Below are 21,845 nucleotides of genomic sequence, written 5' to 3'. Positions count from 1 at the left end.
TCTACGGTCCTCATTGTTGCACATTTCTTGGTGCTTCTTCAAAAGAGTTTGAACAGCATATCTTGAAACCCCAGTCTACTTTGAAATTTTTGCTTGGGCGTGACCTTGCTGATGCAGTGTAACTACCCTGTGTCTTGTTGCTGTGCTCAGTCTTGCCATGGTGTGTGACTTGTGACCTGAAACTATCTTCTACAACCTCACCTTTATAGCAGAGTTTGGTCTTTCAACCTACACATGAAAATGATGATTATTATCACTCATTTGCTATAATTGGTGTTTTATAAACCTGACTATAATCTTAAAAATCCCAATCTAGAAGAATGGATGCTATTTTGAAGGTAAAAGGTGGTCACATATTGATGTGATTTAGATTTAATTTTATTCATTCACTTTCCATTTTGTTAATTGATAAAAATAAACTATTAACACATATATATTTTTAAAAACATTTTGACTTTGCAGCATTTTATCCACACCTGCCTAAAACTTTTGCACAGTAGTGTATGTATTTTCCTATATATTTTTGTAAAAATTGTCATTTCTGTGCGGAAGAATCATTACAATGTTGGGGATGTGCCCAATTTTTTTTATATCTACCTGCCGAATGAATCAGAAACGCGCTGTACAATAAAGCTTCACTATTGGACCATATTTTTAGTTGAATTGTCAGAAACTGCTACTGTCACATCTGAATTGATTATGTTGCAAATTGGAGCCTGCTGTTTGCCCGTTTCTGCCCGTGGGGCGGCAACGGAAGCCCCGGACATCTAAACCCAATGTGCGCCGCAGAATTGTGCCAACCTTTGCACAACTCTAAAAGTTGAGCAGATTACTTTTTCCCTTTTTTCAGCATTTCATGATTGTACAGTATTACACTACGGAGCGCTCTTATTATCGTTATTAATTTTGAGAGCAAAGATTGACAGCAGTTCCCCTCTCTCATCGACTATAGGCCGTCTGGGCATCTAAATGGCTCCTCTATTGGGCTTGTCGGGATGTATTTAGGCATTAGACAACCATCTGTCCCGCCTCAGCCATACACAGGAACTTCATGCTCTGTGTTTTTTATGAAAGAGCCTCTGCCAGACTCCTCTGGCAGCATCTTAATACCTGGAGATCAAAACACTCGACCATTGGAAAGCAAACCAATCTTTGTTGATCCTTCTGTCCCCCAACATCATCTGTTGGGTGAGAGTCGGGAGGCTTTCATACACCTTAGACTGCTTGCCGATTTTGGTGAATTCGGTTGCCCTTAGGTAGATGGCTGTCGGCCATACGCCATCTCAGCCGACCCTCACATACACAGGAGCGCTAGTTAGGCCGAGTGTTCCTGTGTTCTCTATGAGAAAGCCGCTAATTAACCGGCGGCGGCTTATCTTAGGTAGAACGATGCAATCGGCAGTCCAAAATCGGACATGAGCTATTGTCATCTCCCCTGACCATCCGTGGGCTGATGCCCCATACACATTAGACCGTCAATATCTTTAGTCTAATGTGTAGCATAATCTGTATTTGGGACTTTTGACACTTTACATGTTATGTGTAAAGCAGATATTATAAAAATAATAGGAGACAAAAAAAGGCAGAAAGAGTTGTAGTGGGTATTCCGAGATACTCACGCTCAGCACAGTATTCTCCCTTCCAGCCATTCAGACATAAGCGCTTTCCTTCTTGGTCACAGACATAATGTCCGAAAGTGTCATCCCGCGGTCGGCAGTAGTCGGAGCAGCTGTCACCGTAATAATGCTCGTCACAGGTGACATGATAGGAGTAACGTAATTCACTCTGCTGCCCGAGGTGTATGTCCTGAGACCAGTCTTCACCCACAGATAGGCGTCTACGGGTGGCCAGGCGGCTGAGGAGGTTGTTGGGGTTTTCTGCAAGGGATGGAAAAATGCAAACTTCATGTAATTACAGTATCAACCTAACCTTTCTATAGTGTGAATTTTTCATATTTACATTAATGCATTGCTCTAAAAAGTACAGTACAGACATATTCATTGATTACATCTAAGAAAACATTGCCCTGAAAAGGAAATTTTAAATGGTAGCGAAAATTTAAAAAAAATAAATAAATAAATTATCAGAGAAATCAGTTTCTTTTCACCTGGACGGATCTTTCACTATCAATTCATGGGTGAAGTCTGTATTCAGTGAAGAAAGATTTACTGAGTACTGAGATAAGAGATGACAGTTGGTGCTCATAAAGTTCTATGGAGAGGGAGGAGCTAGCGGAAGACACAGACATTCCGCTGCTAGTTCCATAGAACTTTATGAAAACCAACTGCCGTATTCTATCTCAGTAATAGGAATATCCGTATTCACTGAATACAGATTTTACCCGAGAACTGAGAATTTCATGTATGAATGATCAGTCCTGGAGGAGAAAGAAGCAGATTTCTCTAATAAGATATATTACAAGGTTTCTTATTTTCATTTGCACTATTGATTCATGAAGAAAAAAAAAAATGACAGTGACTCTTTGACCAATGCAAGATCAATCCATTTACCCCCACGACCGAGCACATTTTAGGGTTTTTTCATATATTCGGTTTAAAGAACTGTAAAAAAAAAAAATTCACATTCAAATATTTAAATAATTTTTGCACCTCTGTTTGGTGATACATGAGGCATAATTTTATGTTATTTTCATTCGCACTCTCTTCTTTTATTTTTTCCCGATATCAGTGGGAAAAACAAGTGAAAAATGTGTCTGTTTTTCACATACTTTTTTTTAAAATACTTTTTAAAGTTTGTTCCCTTTTACATAAAAATATTTTTTATATATCAGACACTTTTTTTTTTTCTTTACGGGGCGGGACGATTGTAACAGCCATCTGGATTGAAAGCATCTTTTTTTAATTGTTATTTTTTTTGTTTATTTCACATAGTGCCCCCCATAAGGTCATAAAAGACATTTGGGGGGCATTTCAACATTTAAATGTTTCTTTTTTTTAACCTGATTTCCTCTGTGACTGGTAATGGTAAACTAGCCCCAGTTACAGAAGAAATTCAACCTGCCGGCTACATAGCAGGCCTGACTACTGGGTACAGAGGAGGGAGCGCTTTTAGCCTTTCCTACATGCTGTGTATACAGTGCTTGTTTAGTGCTGTGTATACAGCTATCGGGAAGGCAAAGACGGGGATAAACCATCACTGCCTTCTTTATGAGGAGTCTGGCTGTGTCTGACGCAAGTTCCCCACTCCCACAGATGCACAATCTCATTTATCTACTATGGGTGGTTCGGGCGTAGTAAAGTTCTCTTCCTCAATTTTCTCTGTTTAGGGTACTTTTACCCCATTTAATTGGCGGCATTAGGCGACCGCTGATCGGTCAGTCAACAGTACGTTCAAATTTGGAAATAAAAAGCAATTACACATTTTTGGGGTTTTTGTTTTCACAGCATTTATTATGCTGTAAAAATTACCTGCCAACACGATTTTACAGGTTAGTACCATTACGGTGCTACCAGACTTTTATTGTTTTTTTTATTATTTAAATAGTGTAAAAAATTTAAAAAAAAAAATTAGTTTTAACTTTTCGCAGTTTTTCAAGTCTCGTAACATTTTAATTTTTACGTCTATGATGCCGTGTGAAGGTCGTTTTTGCATGGTGATCTGACGTTTTTATTGATATCATTTTAGGATAGATTTGATCATCTTATGGTGTAGGCGCAGAAACCGGATAATCGCTATTCTGGCATTTATTTTTCTTGATGTTGTTTACTTGATCTGGTCAATTAACTTTATATTTTGATAGATCAGCCTTTTGCGGATGCTGTGATACCAAATATTTTTATTTTTATATTTGTTTATTTTTAATAGGGGAAAAAAGGGAGTAGTTACATTTTTTATTTATTTTTTATATTATTAAAAACTTTTTGTTTTTTAGTTGTATTTTTTTTTGTTCCCTTTTGGGGACCTGAACCGGCGATCATCTGATCACTTGTATAATATACTGCAGCAAGCTCCGGTCGCTGCAGTTTCAGGCAGATGGCGGCTGTGGAACACAGCCAGGATCTGCCCGGTATGGTGCACGCTCATAGGACCACACCGGACCGGATGATCTGCTGCTGAAATCCATGAAATTTTAGGCAAAGCAGAAAATAATTTCATCCAACAAATAAGTGATTAGGTTATCTGCCCAATTGCTAGGAACACTCATTCCATATAATCCTACAACAAGCCAAAACTTCTCATTGTTCTCTATACCATCTTGCTTTCTTTGCTCACAGGACTTTCTAATGTTCTCCACTTTGTTCTTTCCCTCCCTTTTATTTGTTCTTGCAGTGTTCAGTAGTTTCATTTGACCTCCAAGTCATTCAGTCTTTTGTCTACTTCGCTTGTCTTCAGGTTTATGAACATCAACAAAAGCCTTCACTGTTAATCCTTTATCTTGTTTCTGCTTGGAGTTTCTTCAACTTTTCTATAGACTTCAGCCCTTCCTCCAACTTCTGATGAAACTAACCCTGAACTAGCCCTTCCTTCATCTCTCTGATCAACCTTACCCCTTCCTAAAGTCAACTGATTGTATTTTTCCATCTGATACTATCATCCAACTAATACAAGCACAAGATGATAGATTAAAAAATGACAGGTCAAGTCATTTAAATGGTTAAGGCCCCCATACACATAAGATTAATGTCGGCCAATATCGACGGGTTTGGCCGTCAGTCTAATGTATATGGGGGTACTGGGCAACTGATCGTTGAGGAAGATATCCATCAGGTATGTCCAATTTCAGACTGTCGATCGCCTCATTCTCCCGGAGATAAGCCGCCATCAGAGAGTGTCCTTGTCGGCGACTTTCTCATAGAGAACACAGGAGCGATTTTCCAAGTGAGTTCTCCTGAGTATGGAAGAGACGGCCAAGATCACTGACGGCCCAACGACTGGCTGAAGCCTCGTTCGGCCAACGGCATCTAATGTGCATGGCCGGCTTTATTCTCATGTTTGTTAATGGATAAAATTACAAACTGCAGAATTTACTTCTCAAGAGCGTAGGGATTTTTATTCTTATTGTTTACTGCTCGTTGCCAATAGAGCTTGTAAGCTCTGCTCTGAAGGTCGCCGGATCATTGGAGTGCACTGTTACCTCCCGTTCCCGGCCAGTTTCAGCGCCCCTGTATCTGTCTGATGCTGCAGAGCCTAAGCTGGAGAGCGCATAGCTCAGATGTTGAGCCATTTATTACCCTGCCCACACCAATAATTGGCAGCTTTCTGTGTACATTGTATAGTAAGAGAAATATAATAATCAGTGGTTGGGGTGTGGTTGGACTAGGAGGCACCAGATACCTAGTCCTGTAGTGATAATCTCCTGGTGATAAAACACTGATTGTATTGAAACAGCAAATCACAGCCCAGTAACTGACATATTTCTAAAATCGGGCTGTCAGCCCCTACATCATGCTGCTCTCAGATTACATGGCAAACACCTGCTGACAGATTTCCTTAAAAAAAAGTATTCCTTAGTAAAAGTCTGGTGCAGTCCCATAACTGGTAGTCACAAGTTAGGCGCCATACTGAAGCAGTAATATTGTAGGGATTCGTACACTAGATAATATTAGTAAGATAATAGTATCACGGAGAAAAAAGAGGTAAACAACGCAAAGGAGATGGTTGTGAGTAGGAAATGTAAGAAATTACAGGAGGGAAGTGAATCGTTATGGAATAGGAAGGTCATGAACGGACGAAAATGGGACTTTGAAGCAAAAGTTATCACTGGAGAGTGGAGATTTTCTACAGCCACATTCAGGGTCGTACGCGACAATAAACACGTTACAAAGGGCCCCCCTTGCTGAAACCCTCAAAGATCAGCTGTAATCTGTGTAGAAAACCTGCAGCGCCGCCACAGGGAAAATGTAGCATTACACGGTTCACATCAATGAGTTATCTGTGTAATACAGGACAGGACGGGTCCTCCAAAATGAGAGGCACTTTTTCTAAGGGTCCGTATACAAGGACTGACCGGCGGCACAAAATAATTGGTTCGTTTACCAATTGGTGGAGGTTTAATAACCTGGTTACACAGGCAGACTGCATGACATGCCGTAGATCGCTCAGTGCACACAGGCTGCCATTGTTCTTGGCAGATCTTTTACAAAAGATCATTTCACCCGACGAACGAGCGTTTTGTGTTTTGCAATAATCTTTCAGTGTAAGTGCAGTTATTCTGTTCCTCAATTTAATCTAATAAAGAGATGAGGATCCTGAGAAGGGCATACTCTTTTAAAAGGATATTTCCCAAATACTAAGTTATCCTATATCCAAAAGGATGGGGGATAACTTACTGATCACTGGGGTCTAACCAATTGTTTCCACCGCCAACTTAGCTTTCTCCGGCAGTCCCATAGTCAATGAATGGAGCAGGAGTCAAGTATGCTCAACTCTGCTCCATTCAAGGTGAGAGAGCCTGGTTCTTGGGCTCCTGAGACCTGTTTTTAGGATCAATTGGGGTCCATGAGATAGGGGATACCTTACTGATCATGGAGGGCCGCCCGGTAGGTCCTCCCCCATGATCCCAAGTGAAGTGAATGTCCAACAGTTATCTTAACCCTTTTCCGACCAGGAAATTTTTCATTGTTGCTCTTTTGTTTTTTCTTCCCCTTTTCCAAGAGTCAAAACTTTTTTTATTTTTTTGTCAACATAGCTTGTTTTTTTTTTCAGGATGATTTATAGTATTGAATGATACCATTCATTCTAACATATGTTGTGCCAAAAATTAGAAAATTCTCCCCTTCCTCCCCCAAAAAATGTAATTCTGCTATTATTATTTTTGGGGGGGATTTGTTTTTACGTTATTTATTGTGCAGTAAAAATATCCTGGTATTATGATTCTTCAGGTCGTTACAATTACAGCAATTCTAAACTTGTTTTTTTTTTTTATTTAAGTGGTGAAAAAAATTCTGAAATTTGTAAAAAAAAAAAAAAAAAAAACAATAATTTAGTTTGTGTCACCATTTTCTCACACCCGTAACGTTTTCATTTTTACTCTATGGTGCTTTTATGTTTGGCGTGGTGAGCTGATGTTTTTATTGATACCATTTTGGGGTACGTATGACCATATGGTTGTTTCTTATTGCATTTTTTGACAGCGTTATCAGGTTCCCCCCCCCCCCAAAAAAAAACTGCATTTCTGGCGTTACGATTTTTTTTTTTGTTTTGCTTTACCTCCAGAGTTGATTAATTTTATATAGTGATGCAAAATGTTTGCTTTTTTATTTTGTACTTTATTTTTCATGGGGGAAAAGGGAGGTGATTTGAATTTTTATTTTTTTTTGTGTTACTTTTAATAAAAAAAAAACTTTTTTTTTTTTAGATCTTTTTTTTTTTACGTTTTTGTTTTGGAACATCTTATATCTTATGATCAGTGGTACTAAACCTATAGAAAAAAAAAAGTGCAAGGCATAAAGATACGAATAAAAATATACCGGTAATTTTATTTCAACATCAATTAAAAATTGAATAAGCTAAAAAAACATATACATGACACAAGACATTCACGGCTGGTCCATTATGTTATTATGGTATTCACCAGCCGTGAATGTCTTGTGTCATGTATATGTTTTTTAGCTGATTTAATTTTAATCGATGTTGAAATAAAATTATATTTTTATTCGTATCTTTATGCCTTGCACTTGTTTTTCTGTCGGTTTAGTCTATCTTTTTGTGCACATTGTGCCTATAGTACCTCTTGCTCATTATTTATTTGTAGGTTTGATCATTTGTACTATTTACTGCAATAACGTAATATTGAGAAAATTATTGTCTTCCATGAAGGTAAAGTACAGGAGCTCAGGAACTTGCATCATACGTGAGGACTGGACATTGGAAGTACCAACATGTCCAATGTCGGAAGGGTTAAAAGCCCCCATACAGTAGATAAATGTCGTCCGAACCCCTTTTATGCGGCGGGGCGACTCATTAATTTTCCCAAGGGTCCACATGAGAGACCGTAACTGCTGTGGAGCATCAAATCAACATGATGAACTTAGTTTTTCTCAATATTATTATTTTATATTCATTTTTATTGCTTAAAGGGAATCTGACAGTAGGATTTCCACCCCTACTATTTATATATACATGTAGCTCTTTCAAAAGACAAGTCCAGCAATATCTTTATATGTCCACTCTGTTCCTCCATTACTGAGAAATCAGCGTTTGCATCGATATGCAAATGAAGCTGAAGAGCTATGCTAGATCAGAAGCCTCTGTCACTCCAGCTCTATTCCCTACCCAGTGCCAACTCTTCCTTATAAAGCTATAAAGCATGCGGCTCTTTAGCCTTAACTATATAAGAGTATATTTGTACCTAGACCAACAGTTACTCCCAACACAGTTTGATAGAATTAACAGACTCCCACACACAATATGATGGACCCCACACACAGTATGATGCCCCGAGTCACACCCACACAGAATGATCCCCCACAAATCCACTATAGTATATGATGCCCCCACAACCCTCCACACTGTATGATGGACACCACTGCTTTCCACAAAGTATTATGCCCCCACACACAGTATGATACACCCATATCCCCACACATAAATATGGAAACCACAGTCCCACACACAGTATGATGTTCCCACACACAGTATAATATCCCCACATACAGTATGATGGAGCCCACTGACTCACCCCAGTAAGATACCCCCAGATCCTCACACACAGTATGATGAAACTCACAGTACCCCAAGCAGTATGATGTCCCCACACACAGTATTATAGCCCCACATCCCTCCACATTGTAAGATGTCCTCACTGTTTCCCCCATAAGTACTGACTAACAAACAAAAAAAACCTCAACTAGGCTTGTTCCTTCGATGCACTGTCCGCTCTGTGCAGCTTGTGGACCGAGGCCAGTAGGCGCGATGTAGTGATGTCATCGTGCCTGCTGCGCTGAGACTCGGTGCATAGGTGGAATAATGGAACAGGGAGCCAACGGTCCACCATTGTATTCCACTGTATCTACATCTTGAGGATATAGATACCATTGATATCGAGACGCCAGGCAGAGAGTGACCGAATGGTGCACAACGCCCTTGTTTCCAGTCATTTGGCTGACCCGGGTCAAGGTCCAAACAGGAACATCCAAAGGGCCATATATGGCCCATGGGCCAAAGTTTGACCAAGACAGTTATATGGAATAACTTAACATTTTGGCAATAACCATCTAACTCAGAAATTCCTAATAGGGTGTATGAAAATTAGTTTTTTTAAAATGTACAATACAACTATGAGTAAAGCAACGCTTGTATAGCTAAACTGATGTATAGTCTCTGGGCATATAAGCCAAAAGAACGTAAAATAACGTTCTAACAATGGGGGACAGTGAAGGTGCCGGTCTTCAGTATAGCCAATCGGCAGTTCTTTACATCCGTGGGTTGGCCTGTGTAAACAAGCCCGTAAGCCCCTCCATACACATTATATACCTGTCAGTCAACATCTATCTCCCCCTTCCTCAATACACAGTAATGATCGACTCGGCTGATTGTTCCATGAGATCTGCTGCCAGACACCACTGGCAGAGACTTATTTCCCTGGTCAACTTATGAAGTTAAACAGGCCGAATCTTTCTCTCCACCGACATCATTGGAAGAGTCAAGAGTCCATCATACTTATTAGATGGTTAGCCAATCCCCCCAGAATCGGCAGGTTCAACCAACTTATATCTAATCTGTATGGCCCATCACTCGGGGAAAAAGCCACAGCCAGACACCTCATATACCAAACTACTGCTGGACTTGTATGATGGGGCGTTGGGGAAAGTGTTATAGAAATATCAGATATTGATTACATGAAAAGGATTAGAAGTAATTGATTTCAGTTTATAGACCCTATCGGGGTGGTAGTTGAGGGTTGAAGGGACTTTTCAAAGCCCCCATAAGATAGCTGTTGGCTTAATGATCGTTCGGCTATCAATCCCGAGTTCCTCATATACAGGAACACTCGTCTTTGCTAAGCGCTCTTGTGTTCTCTATGAGAGAGTCGCTACCAGACTATTCTGGCAGTGACTTATTACCCGAAGAATAAAAGTATCGGCTGTCAGAAACCTGACATGCCAGATCTTTTCTTTTTCTGACATCACCTGTTGGGGGAGAGTCAGGAGGCCTCCATACACATTAAACCGTTGGCCGATCCTGGTGATACCGGGGTAGGACAATGTTGGTCTAATATACAGTACAGACCAAAAGTTTGGACACACCTCATTTAAAGATTTTTCTGTATTTTCATGACTATGAAAATTGTACATTCACACTGAAGGCATCAAAACTATGAGTTAACACATGTGGAATTATATACTTAACAAAAAAGTGTGAAACAACTGAAAATATGTCTTATATTCTAGGTTCTTCAAAGTAGCCACCTTTTGCTTTGATGGCTGCTTTGCACACTCTTGGCATTCTCTTGATGAGCTTCAAGAGGTAGTCACCGGAAATGGTCTTCCAACAATCTTGAAGGAGCTCCCAGAGATGCTTAGCACTTGTTGGCCCTTTTGCCTTCACTCTGCGGTCCAGCTCACCCCAAACCATCTTGATTGGGTTCAGGTCTGGTGACTGTGGAGGCCAGGTCATCTGGCGTAGCCCCCATCACTCTCCTTCTTGGTCATATAGCCCTTACAGAGCCTGGAGGTGTGTTTGGGGTCATTGTCCTGTTGAAAAATAAATGATGGTCCAACTAAACGCAAACCTGATGGAATAACATGCTGCTTCAAGATGCTGTGGTAGCCATGCTGGTTCAGTATGCCTTCAATTTTGAATAAATTCCCAACAGTATCACCAGCAAAGCACCCCCACACCATCATACCTCCTCCACCATGCTTCACGGTGGGAACCAGGCATGTAGAGTCCATCTGTTCACTTTTTTTGCGTCGCACAAAGACACGATGGTTGGAACCAAAGATCTCAAATTTGGACTCATCAGACCAAAGCACAGATTTCCACTAGTCTAATGTCCATTCCTTGTGTTCTTTAGCCCAAACAAGTCTCTTCTGCTTGTTGCTTGTCCTTAGCAGTGATTTCCTAGCAGCTATTTTCCCATGAAGGCCTGCTGCACAAAGTCTCCTCTTAACAGTTGTTGTAGAGATGTGTCTGCTGCTAGAACTCTGTGTGGCATTGACCTGGTCTTTAATCTGAGCTGCTGTTAACCTGCGATTTCTGAGGCTGGTGACTCAGATAAACTTATCCTCAGAAGCAGAGGTGACTCTTGGTCTTCCTTTCCTGGGGCGGTCCTAATGTGAGCCAGTTTCTTTGTAGCGCTTGATGGTTTTTGCAACTGCACTTGGGGACACATTCAAAGTTTGCCCAATTTTTCGGACTGACTGACCTTCATTTCTTAAAGTAATGATGGCCACTCGTTCTTCCTTACTTAGCTGCTTTTTTCTTGCCATAATACAAATTCTAACAGTCTATTCAGTAGGACTATCAGGTGTGTATCCACCTGACTTCTGCACAACACAACTGATGGTCCCAACCCTATTTATAAGGCAAGAAATCCCACTTATTAAACCTGACAGGGCACACCTGTGAAGTGAAAAACATTTCCGGTGACTACCTCTTGAAGCTCATCAAGAGAATGCCAAGAGTGTGCAAAGCAGTCATCAAAGCAAAAGGTGGCTACTTTGAGGAACCTAGAATATAAGACATATTTTCAGTTGGTTCACACTTTTTTGTTAAGTATATAATTCCACATGTGTTAATTCATAGTTTTGATGCCTTCATTGTGAATGTACAATTTTCAAAGTCATGAAAATACAGAAAAATCTTTAAATGAGAAGGTGTGTCCAAACTTTTGGTCTGTACTGTATATGGGGGCCTCGAGGCCCAAAATACTTTAGATTGCTGTTGGATAAAAACTTTCTCTTCTGGCTCCCCCATACACCAAAAAACTGTGCTCACAGAATATACAAAAAACATGCTGAAGATGGGGCAAAGATCATAGCTCAGTTCAAGTCTTCCTTAGAGAGTCCGGAGCAAATTTACAGTGCCAATGGGAAAGCTTGAGGTAGGGGAAGGCCTCTTTATGGACCCCATTGCAGACACTTTAAGCTTTTTTGAAATTTAGTCTTCAAGTACTTCATTAGCATATATAGCCCTTCACTATGAGTGACTGGACTCTTTTCCAAGTAATTTGGGACTGCCCAATATCAGACAATTATTTTTAATCTCATTGTATGGATCTCAGAGACTATATAATGTAGGTAAAATACAATGGGTCCAGGAGTGAAAGCAGTTTACATAGTTATAAGACAGAGAAGAGCGTGGAAATTATTGATAACTTATTTTACATAAGAATCTGAACAATCTCATTACTACTTTTTAATAGGGTGATCCCTGAGAAGATCAAAATTTGAGTCAAATTGGTCAACGCTTTTCAGGTGTCTACCTTTCATCATTCGGCCATGCAATCCACCACTAAATAGTCTGATCATCTCCTCTGAGAGCTTATTCAGCTGACAGCTATTCTTTTTGACCCCCATATACATGCACGATCAGTTCAGCTAAGCATCTATGTGTTCTGAATGGAAAGAGGGGAGTAAGTTGCTGCCATAAACCCTTGGCAGTGGCTTATTTGGGAGAACATAAAAATCAGGGGATAAGATTCAATATGACCGATCCTTGTTGCCTTCAATATCATCTGTTGGGGAAAATCAGGAAGACACATACACATTAGATGGTTAGCCAATCCTGAAAAAATTGATTGGTTCAGCCGAATTTTCTCTTATGTGTATCAGGCCTTTAAGCGAACCTGTCAGGTCCACCAAGGCTCCCAAATTTCCACCATAGAGTTTAATCGGCCCATTTAAACATTTCTTTATTGTAAAAACAACTTCAAAAGTACAGCTCTTCTTATGCTAATTAGCCAGGACTAGTCCAGACTAGTCTTCTTCCCCCGAAACTCCTCCGGCCTCAGTTCCTGTAATTACGCCCCTAGGCACATGCCTAGGACTCTGTTGTAATATAGTAATAAGCCACTGTAATCTTATGGGAGCCTAAGGGCACCTGTCTGGTTCCCTAAAGTTTGAAGAAGAGTTGACAAATACAATACTGATTTTATACTAGTAGTGCCACCCTACAGATTGGCAGAGAAAAATTATATAAAAAATAATATGTACAAATATATAAGATGGTAGTTGGGGGTTGAACCCCTTAAAATGAGGGAGGTATGCAAATACCGTTCATTCTAGACATTGTGACATACGGGTAACTCTGCAAAGTACATATGGTACTTACCTGTAGACTTCTCCGCTGTGTGTGTGCTCCAGGATTCAATGATAAGTGAAAAAACACCCTGCAACGAAACAAGTGTCCAAGTCAGTACAACATAGGCATGTAATAGTTGGGTGTTGTGTGAGGGACCTATAAAATTTAATATGGAGAATTTTCTGGTTAGGTCATCTGCAGAACCAAAAACTAGTAAACCTCCTGCCATGTAGTCCTCCACATTCATGAGCTCTGTATAGCCTCGCTCCCAACACTGATTGGTAGCTTTCTGCCTATGCACAGTGTACACAGAAAGCTGCCAATCAGTGATGGGGCTGGGGTTTATACAGAGCTCAACATTCAGAAGACTGCTAGAGTTTTATCAAAACTGCAGCAAGCAGCCCACTGGGTGATACATTGCTGTAATCAGGGTCTCTGTCCCTACATTACGCTGCTCTCAGATTGGTAAAGTAAAAACCTGGTGACAGATTCCCTTCTAAGGGAGTCTGTCACCCCATAAAACTCAATTTCAACTACATATACAGTCCTGTAGGGGACATAGTCCCTTATAAATCTCATACCTGCAGTACAGAATTTACTTCTTTAGTTGAACAGAAAAAATGGTTTTATTTCATATGTAAATGAGGAGACCTCTGTGCACCCCTGGTGTGGCCAAGGGCTCAGCGAGCTCTTCCGCCTCCTAAGTCCCTCTGCTTAGCTTGATTGATCAGATTGAGCGCTGCCTGAATTTAATTTTCTGGCCCTGTACGATGGCAGGAGCCAAGTGAGCACACTCACAGTGACAGTGACGGTTCGCTCTTATCCCTCTACTGTCTAAAGTGCCCACGTGCTAAACACAGGAGCGAGCAGCCACTGCAGAGAGGAGGAGGGATGATAATGCACCTACGCTGACACTGTGTGTGCCTTTACTTGGCTCCAACAGTGTCGGTGTGAATGTGCAGGGCCAGAGATTCAATTTAGGCAGCACTCGCTTGGGGCAACTGAGTGCTGTCAATCAAGCTAAGGCGAGGCGTGGCATGTTTATTTAGGAAGCGTAACGGTGAGTCGAACCCTTGGCTCCACCAAGGGTGCACCAAGGTGATTTCACAGACATATGAAATAAACCCATTTTTCTGTCCAACTAAAGAAGTAAAATCTGTAGTGTATGTGGGAGTTTTATAGGGTCTAAGTCCCGTACAGGTCTGTAAAAGTAGTTTAATTTAAATATCATCTTGAAGGTGACAGACTCCCTTTAAAAAAGACGCCAGATGAAGATAAAGTGGGGACAGTGTTGCGATAGAGCTAAAGATGAAAAGTCAAAGATTGGGACCCTCGGAGCAAAGGATAAGTCCTGAATTATAGTTTTTCTACTTTTACTCACTTTTTGGAAAACATTTTAGAAATGGTCAGCGGACTCTCTAGAAGTTTACACGGGATAGAATTCGGATATGTAAGAAAATGTCACCATGGCCGAATGAAAGTCAAGAGCAAACCTGGTGAAGACCACAGCATTGAGCCGGTATTGAGCATCTTACATCCTAATTTGAGATTTACTCCAAGATGTCCAAGACCAGTTGTAAACTGTTAATGGACTGACTAATGGTAAAGAGTGGAATAAATCCTTTGACTGTGGATTGAGCTATCGGCTCTGACCATTGTCTACTCTAAGGCGTATATTGCGAGATGCTTGTACTACCTGGACCTCCAAGCGCCACAGTGTATTGTTGTATATGAGGTAAGAGCATTCATTTAAAGATGTAACTACGTTATGAAAACATATAAAAAAAAAAGAATACTTTGCTAAATATGAAATATAACATGGGGATATCTATTCCTAAAACTTTGAAGCAACTGACGTTCCTTCGGTACTGTTACATCGCAACACTATACAAGTGAATGGGTTCGCACTACGACACCCCACCTACAGTACCGCAACAAGCAAGTCACAAATAATCCAACTGAGTCTCATTTTTAGCGACTTGCTTGTGACAGTCTCAATAGTGTAGGTGTCGCAATGCGACTTATTCACTTGTATAGCGCTACGATGCAGCAGCACCCAAAAAACTTTGGCTGTTGTGGGCAAAGTCGCCATGTAGCCCTAGCCTTATAAAGTAATTGTCGTTGTGATTTATTTTTTCCAGAAATTGATAATAAATGTGAACATTTTGTAAGATATGTTATTAGACGAATTTGCTTCTTTCTCCTCCTTCACTGAACATTCATTCTCAAAATCCTCAATTCAAAGGTAAAATCTCTCCTAAGTGAATACAGATTTCCCCCGTTAGTGAGATAGGAGATGACAGTTGGTGCTCACAAAGTTCTATGGAGAACTGTAACTATTGTTTCAGGAGAACTTGCAGCGGAATGTCTGCCTCTGTTACTAGCTCCTCCCATCTACATAGAATTTTAAAGGCACCAGCTGTCATCTCCTATCTCAGTAATGGGAAAATCTTTTTTCACTGAATACATATTTTACCCCTGAATTGAGAGTGGAAGATCAGTCCAGGAGGAGGAAGCAGATTTCTCTGATAAGATATATTACAAAGTTTCTTATTTCCATGTGTACTATTGACGTTATTAAAATTAAAATGACGGTTACTCTTTAAGAACCTCATACACACAATGTAAATGTGAGCCAAAATGACCTTAGAGAACAATTTATGCCTGACCAATAAACGATCACCACCGTTCAAAGCGCCAATCAGCATTTTTTGTCCCTGACAAAATCTAACACGGCTGCTGTGTCTGTGTCGTTCGCCAGCCCACCTTTGTCTAATGTGCATGGGAGCCTTTACCACTGCACCTCGCCTGTGCCCTCTGTTTGCCGTCCCCAGTCTTCTCTGTTCACATCGACATTTCTTTTCTACTTCTTCCAAGATAGCTACCAAAGTGGCATGGGCACTGTATTGCTAAATCTAAGCCATGCCTTCCCTGTTCCTCAACACAGAGAATCTAAGGGTTAAAGTTTCTCCTTGTGGAAAGCGCAACGTTGACTTAGGGAGACTTATAGGCCATGCAATGTTCCCCTGAAAATGTAAATATGGAGATTGCCTCTACAGTGAGAAAGCGGACAGGAATTCTAGCGCCACCTATTGGGGGTAGCAAACCTAAAAGCCAATATTGACCCTTTAAAATACCTTGCCACATGGCGTAGTATAGGAAGCCAAACCAAAAGATCCATTTGCAGACACATGTTTCGGGGTTTTTGCCTCTCACTAGTCTGCAAATGGATCTTCTGGTTTAGGCCCTTTAAAGGGACATTACTTAGGGTACGAAGCCACACCAAAAGATCCATTTGCAGACACAGGTTTCTAGGGCTTCGCCTCTCATCAGTGCAATGCATGAGAACTGTTGGCTGGGTGGGAGACTTATGATAAGGGCACAAGGGGTAACATTTGTCCTTAAACAGAGCACCAAGTTGGTGTAGAGAGACTTACAGGTTTACAGCCCATGCAGTGGCCCTTTGAGAATTTTAATATGCAGATAGCCTCTTCAGAGATCAACTAGCTAGTTCTCCTGTTTTGCACTAATGAAGGGCAAAAACCCAGAAACACATGTCTGCAAATGGATCTTCTGGTCTGGCTTCCAATCTTTGGTCATGTCTCAATGCCCTTTAAAGAGTCAATATTGACTTTTAGGGTTGCTACCTCCAATAGGTGACACCAGAGTCCCTGTCCTCTTTCTCTGTTGAGGCTATATGCACACCACAGGGAAGACATCGTTCAGACATAAAGACCCCATACACATAAAATAAAAGTAAGCCAAAATTACTAATTTTGATCATAAGGAATCACTGATGCCCGACTGATAAAAGATCACTATCATTCAAAACAGCGATCGGGCATGTTGGATTTTCTCACCGTGATCAGCGCTGGCTGCATTGTTGACAAATGCTATTCCAACCTATGAAAAATTGATAGTCAGCCCACCTCTGTCTTATGTGTATTGGGGGGGCCCTTACCACTGCACTTTCCCTGCCACTGCAGCGGAATGGACTAAGGCAATGGGAGGCAAACAGGGCACAGTCCATGACAAATATGACTACCTCTATATTGACAAGGCATCACTTATATGTTTGGGCTAAGACCATCTCAAAAAGTTATATAGTTCTCCCTCATATTTTTTTGGACTAATAAAAACTCACTCACCCAGGTTTAGACAACAGAAAATGCGAAAATAAATATTTTGTACTAATCAGAGCTATCCTGGTGATATAAAGATGCGGAGGGTTAATGTCACCTACACTGGTGGTCTAGGGTTGTGCCTCATTTCTTAGTGCCCTAAGGTAGAATCGGGGGGTAACAGAAGTAGGGATTCATGCCTTGGTGTAGTGTGCAGTATATTAGGCATGCTTGGTGTTTTACATGGGGAATGCCTTTAATTTATGTGCCAGTTGTACAATTTAACAAAAGATATTCTTCTTGACCACACGTAAATCTGGCAAAACGGGATCATATGGGTTTAGTGACATAGACTAGTAACTGAAAATGGAGGAGAAAAGCTTCTGACTCCCCAACAAAGAGAGAATTTCGGAGCCGCATAGTTCTCTTGGTGATCGGAGCACATCAGTCTATGAATGCTCTTCCCAATGATTTAGAGGGAGTCTGCCAGCTGGTTTTTTGCTACCCCATCTGAAAGCAGCATGATGTCCTGATTCCAGCGATGTATCACTTATTGGGCTTTTTGCTGCAGTTTTGATAAAGTCCCTGTTTTCTCTGCTGCAGATTTAGCAGTTCTCTGAATGCTGAGCTCTGTATAACCCCGCCCACACCACTGATTGGCAGCTTTCTGTGTACACTGTATATAGGTAGAAAGCAGCCAATCAATGGTGGGGGCGTGGTTATACAGAGCTCATGCATATAGAGGATTACCTGGCAGCAGGTTTACTAGCCATGCAGAGATAATCTCCTGCTGAGAAAACTGTGATTTATCAAAACTACAGCAATCAGCCTAGTAAGTAACACATCAGTGTAACACATCAATGAAATCAGGGTCATTCTCTAAATTAAGCTGCTCTCAGACTAGGTGGCAAAAAATATATACCCTATCAAGAATAGGAAGTAAACGCCAACATGTCAAAGAAAAAATCAACTCTCTATTAGATACATACTAAAAACACAGTCATTAAAAGGGGAAAGAAGTAGCAGAAAGGATTCATCCAGAGATCATATACACAGTATTTCCACTAGGGGGAGCTATAGCTCTATCTCAGTATGATCAAGATTTCAAATATGCTCAGTAACAACATAGTAAATATAATAAAGCAATAAAGCCCAAGAACTCTATAAAGGTGTAGTACAGTAAAATATTGCACACCCCTAGTTCAAAAATCACAAATCCATGTCATAGTGACACTTCAGCCTTCCTTGTTGTAGGTAGAACATAAATAACATAATGGCAGTATGCCTAACAGGGGCTGATTATGTAGGGATTTTACCATGTGGTTTCAAAAAGTGCCTTCCATGGTGCAGAGTGGCTGCATCTCATATATCAAGATAAGTATACATAAAGTGCTATAATGTAAGAGAGATAATAAAGTAATAAGCGTATGATCTGAATAAATATCTGACCCCGACGCGCGTTTCGCGGTAGCTTCTTCCAGGGGGGTTTTGGTGGGTCTTTCTCTAAATTAAGCTGCTCTCAGACTAGGTGGCAAAAAAAACTATTCCCTTTAAGGAAGCAGTCAGAGAGGACTGACACTGCCGTCCTTCCTGACTGCAAACTACAAGTTGCACACAATTTTTAGCAAGTTGTTAACTTGCTAAAAAGTACATCTCATAGTCAGAAACATCTGGTAAATCAATGGTAGAAATTTCCAATATTTTTATACCTCCTACAGAAATCTCTGGAGCCATGCACTACCACACATTTTTAATAAAGCATCATTTTAGTCTATCATTAATAAAATGAATGGTTCAATTCATCATTTTCATTTTTTTAAGTGACCTTTCTTTTTGTTTGGTGGTATTGCCGTTTTTGTTTTGCGCCAAGTTCTTCAAAGTGGCTCAGCCAATTTGATGAATTTTTTGCAAAATGAAAGATGCTATATTTTTTATGTATTATTGTCTGTTTTTGTGACTTTTTAAACCAAAAAGTCGCACAATCCTGTAAAATGGCACACGTTAGCCTTAGAAAAATATGAAGATTAAACATTTTTTATACCACCAATGGAGTATATTTATTTATTTTATATATAAAAAGTATATAAAATATGTTGCGGCTTTTAAAGTTGCAAAAAATGAATTAAGCTATAACATCTGGGTAACCAAAACTACGCCCCTAATGCCGAATTAATAAAAAGTTAAAAAGACAAAACTAGATGCAAAATAAATGATGAAAAATGCGTAAAGCAACTATTACAAGTATTTATACCAGGAAAAAAGGTGCAAAGACAATGATGAATTGGAGCTTAGATGTTTTATTGATGATGTGTGTATTACTCTGGAAACATCTGTAGGAGGTATATGCGATAAATGTATAGCCACTTTTCAGTCTCGGGCTTGAGGGTCGCTTTAATATAGAAAGGTTATTGTGGATGTGAGGGCAAGGAAAAGGTTCGAGGAGATGGGAATCTAATGGAAGTAGCAGATGAAGATCCTACAAAGAGTCCACCATCAGAGACTCAAGGATCCATTACTAGAAGATGGGAATGTAATTTCCAGTTGAGCGGGAATACTTCTTTACATCTATGGTTCATCTTAAATATCACTTCTTGGGCTACAGAGTAACATTGCATTTATCTTACGAGTGTCTATAAAGACTTTATGCGGGTCAAAGATCAGTCTTTATTTTGTCAGCAGCTGCCACTTCTGCAACCAGCTGTCAACTAGAAAGGAACAAAACAGCAGAGAAACCACCTGGCCGGGTCAATGTCGCTGCCTCCTGGCCTTGAAACAGGGGACGTTACATGAAGTATCACAATACCTCAACAGCTGTACTGTTACTCACCGGCCACTTGAAGTGAAAGGGGACTCGTACGGGGCTGCTGGCCGCTATGGCCGCTGGATCCACCGCCATCAAGTCACCCAGGGCTGTTCCAAACGTGCACGGAGGATCTGGAGACACCACAGGCTGGGCATGTTTAAGACACACTCGGAAGAAGATGTGACAGGAGCGACCGGCTACACAAACACTTCGAGGACTGCTGAAAGAATGGACCTTCAGTTCAAACACTCCGGCTGCCTCCACCTGCGAATATAGAGACAGTAATTGGACCACCAGGTAGTCATTGACAAGAGCTGATGATGGTTCTTCAAGATAAGCAACATTGAAGACAAACCAGTCAAAATTGTTACTCCTATATTGGACCACCAGGTCGTCCTTGACAAGAGCTGACGATGGTTCTTAAGGATAAGGACTATTGAAAATCAACTAGTCAAAATTGTTACCCATGTATTGGACCATCAGGTAGTCATAAACAAGAGCTGATGACAGTTCTTGAAGACAAGGAACATTGAAGACCAGTCAAAATTGATACCCATGTATTGCACCACCAGGTAGTTAGTAACAGGAGCTGATGATGGTCCTTCAAGATAAGGAACACTGAAGATCAACTAGTCGAAATTGTTACCCATGTCTTGCTAATATCACCACCTTTGTATGGTGCCAAATCATATACTGCACCAGAGCTATTTAATCTACCTCACAGAACATATGGACCAAAACCATCTATATTTTGCAAGGGGGATAGACGATGGTGAAGTTATCCCAAGAATTCAAATCATCACATAGAGTAGATGTAACAAGGCATGACCCACTGATGTTACACAGAGTTGCCCTATTGTAGGTATATTTCGGGATGGCTGGTACTCACCGTTGGCAGGAACAGTAGCACCACCAAGATCAGTGGAGTATTTTCTGTCATGGTATCGACGTTCACGTGTAAATCTCAGGGCTGAAGCCAAAGTCAACGAAGTCCTACTAGAGGGATTGAATTGAAGAATTAGGAACTAAAGGCAGGTATCTCCACGAAGCAAAGTGTAGAGAGAGGATAAGAGTATTTGAGTAAATGTCAAGAGCGATCCAAGCTGGTGGTAGACTTGGTGGGTATATACCAAGCAGGCAAAAGTGTTTCTCAGCCTAGGAAAGTTTATGATATAGAAAGTATATTAGCCTGGCAGGCTTTGTAGGCATCTGGATGAGTTTTCCTTCAGAAGTGATGAGCCTGGATCAGGCAGGCATCGCTGATGGGCACACTCTCTATTGAATCCTGTGTGGTCTTTTGTCCTCAGAGCTTGTCTGCTTTGGCTGTGACTAAAGTTCTTCTAAGTCAATCCTGGGGCTTTATACAGAGCCTCCTGGTGTTACATAGCCCCCTCCCTCACTCCCCCTACAAATTTAACCTCCCCTCCTCCTCCTCCTCCCTCCTTTCCATCCTTTCCTCCTCACATCACACTTTTCTTTGATCAGCTTTCCGAAAACCATGAAGAAAACAAATTAAAGTCTTATCCTGAACAACAGGAGCAATGGCTTCACCCCGGACCTCAGCTCCTGGGGATGCGTATTGTTCAGAAGATCCAAAGCCAAAGTATGGACTAAAATTGGGACTGTGATGTAATATCGTCCTCCGTACTTAATCCATTTGTGCAGTATTATAAACATCAAAAAAATAAGAGCTTTATAATCTATCGGAGTAGAAA

The 21,845-nt window shown here is 40.7% G+C and overlaps 1 protein-coding gene across 1 annotated transcript in view; it reads right to left on the bottom strand.

Moving 5' to 3' along the window:
• Positions 1 to 21,485, bottom strand: part of DLL3 (delta like canonical Notch ligand 3) — an 83,099-nt gene extending 61,614 nt beyond the window's left edge. The window contains exons 1-4 of the mRNA XM_073637987.1: positions 21,020 to 21,485; positions 20,155 to 20,394; positions 13,237 to 13,294; positions 1,620 to 1,877 (exon numbers count right to left, since the gene is read on the bottom strand). Coding sequence (XP_073494088.1) covers positions 1,620 to 1,877; positions 13,237 to 13,294; positions 20,155 to 20,394; positions 21,020 to 21,070 — 607 coding nt within the window. The 5' untranslated portion in view covers positions 21,071 to 21,485. The remainder of the gene's footprint in view (positions 1 to 1,619; positions 1,878 to 13,236; positions 13,295 to 20,154; positions 20,395 to 21,019) is intronic.
• Between the last annotated feature and the right edge of the window lie 360 nt (positions 21,486 to 21,845).

Source organism: Phyllobates terribilis, unplaced genomic scaffold (assembly GCF_046119375.1).
Source record: "Phyllobates terribilis strain yellow unplaced genomic scaffold, ASM4611937v1 Scaffold_7__3_contigs__length_470593459, whole genome shotgun sequence".
In the NCBI taxonomy this organism is placed as follows: domain Eukaryota; kingdom Metazoa; phylum Chordata; class Amphibia; order Anura; family Dendrobatidae; genus Phyllobates; species Phyllobates terribilis.
Note: the sequence above shows the minus strand (reverse complement) of the source record. Positions and strands in the feature narration are given on the sequence as shown.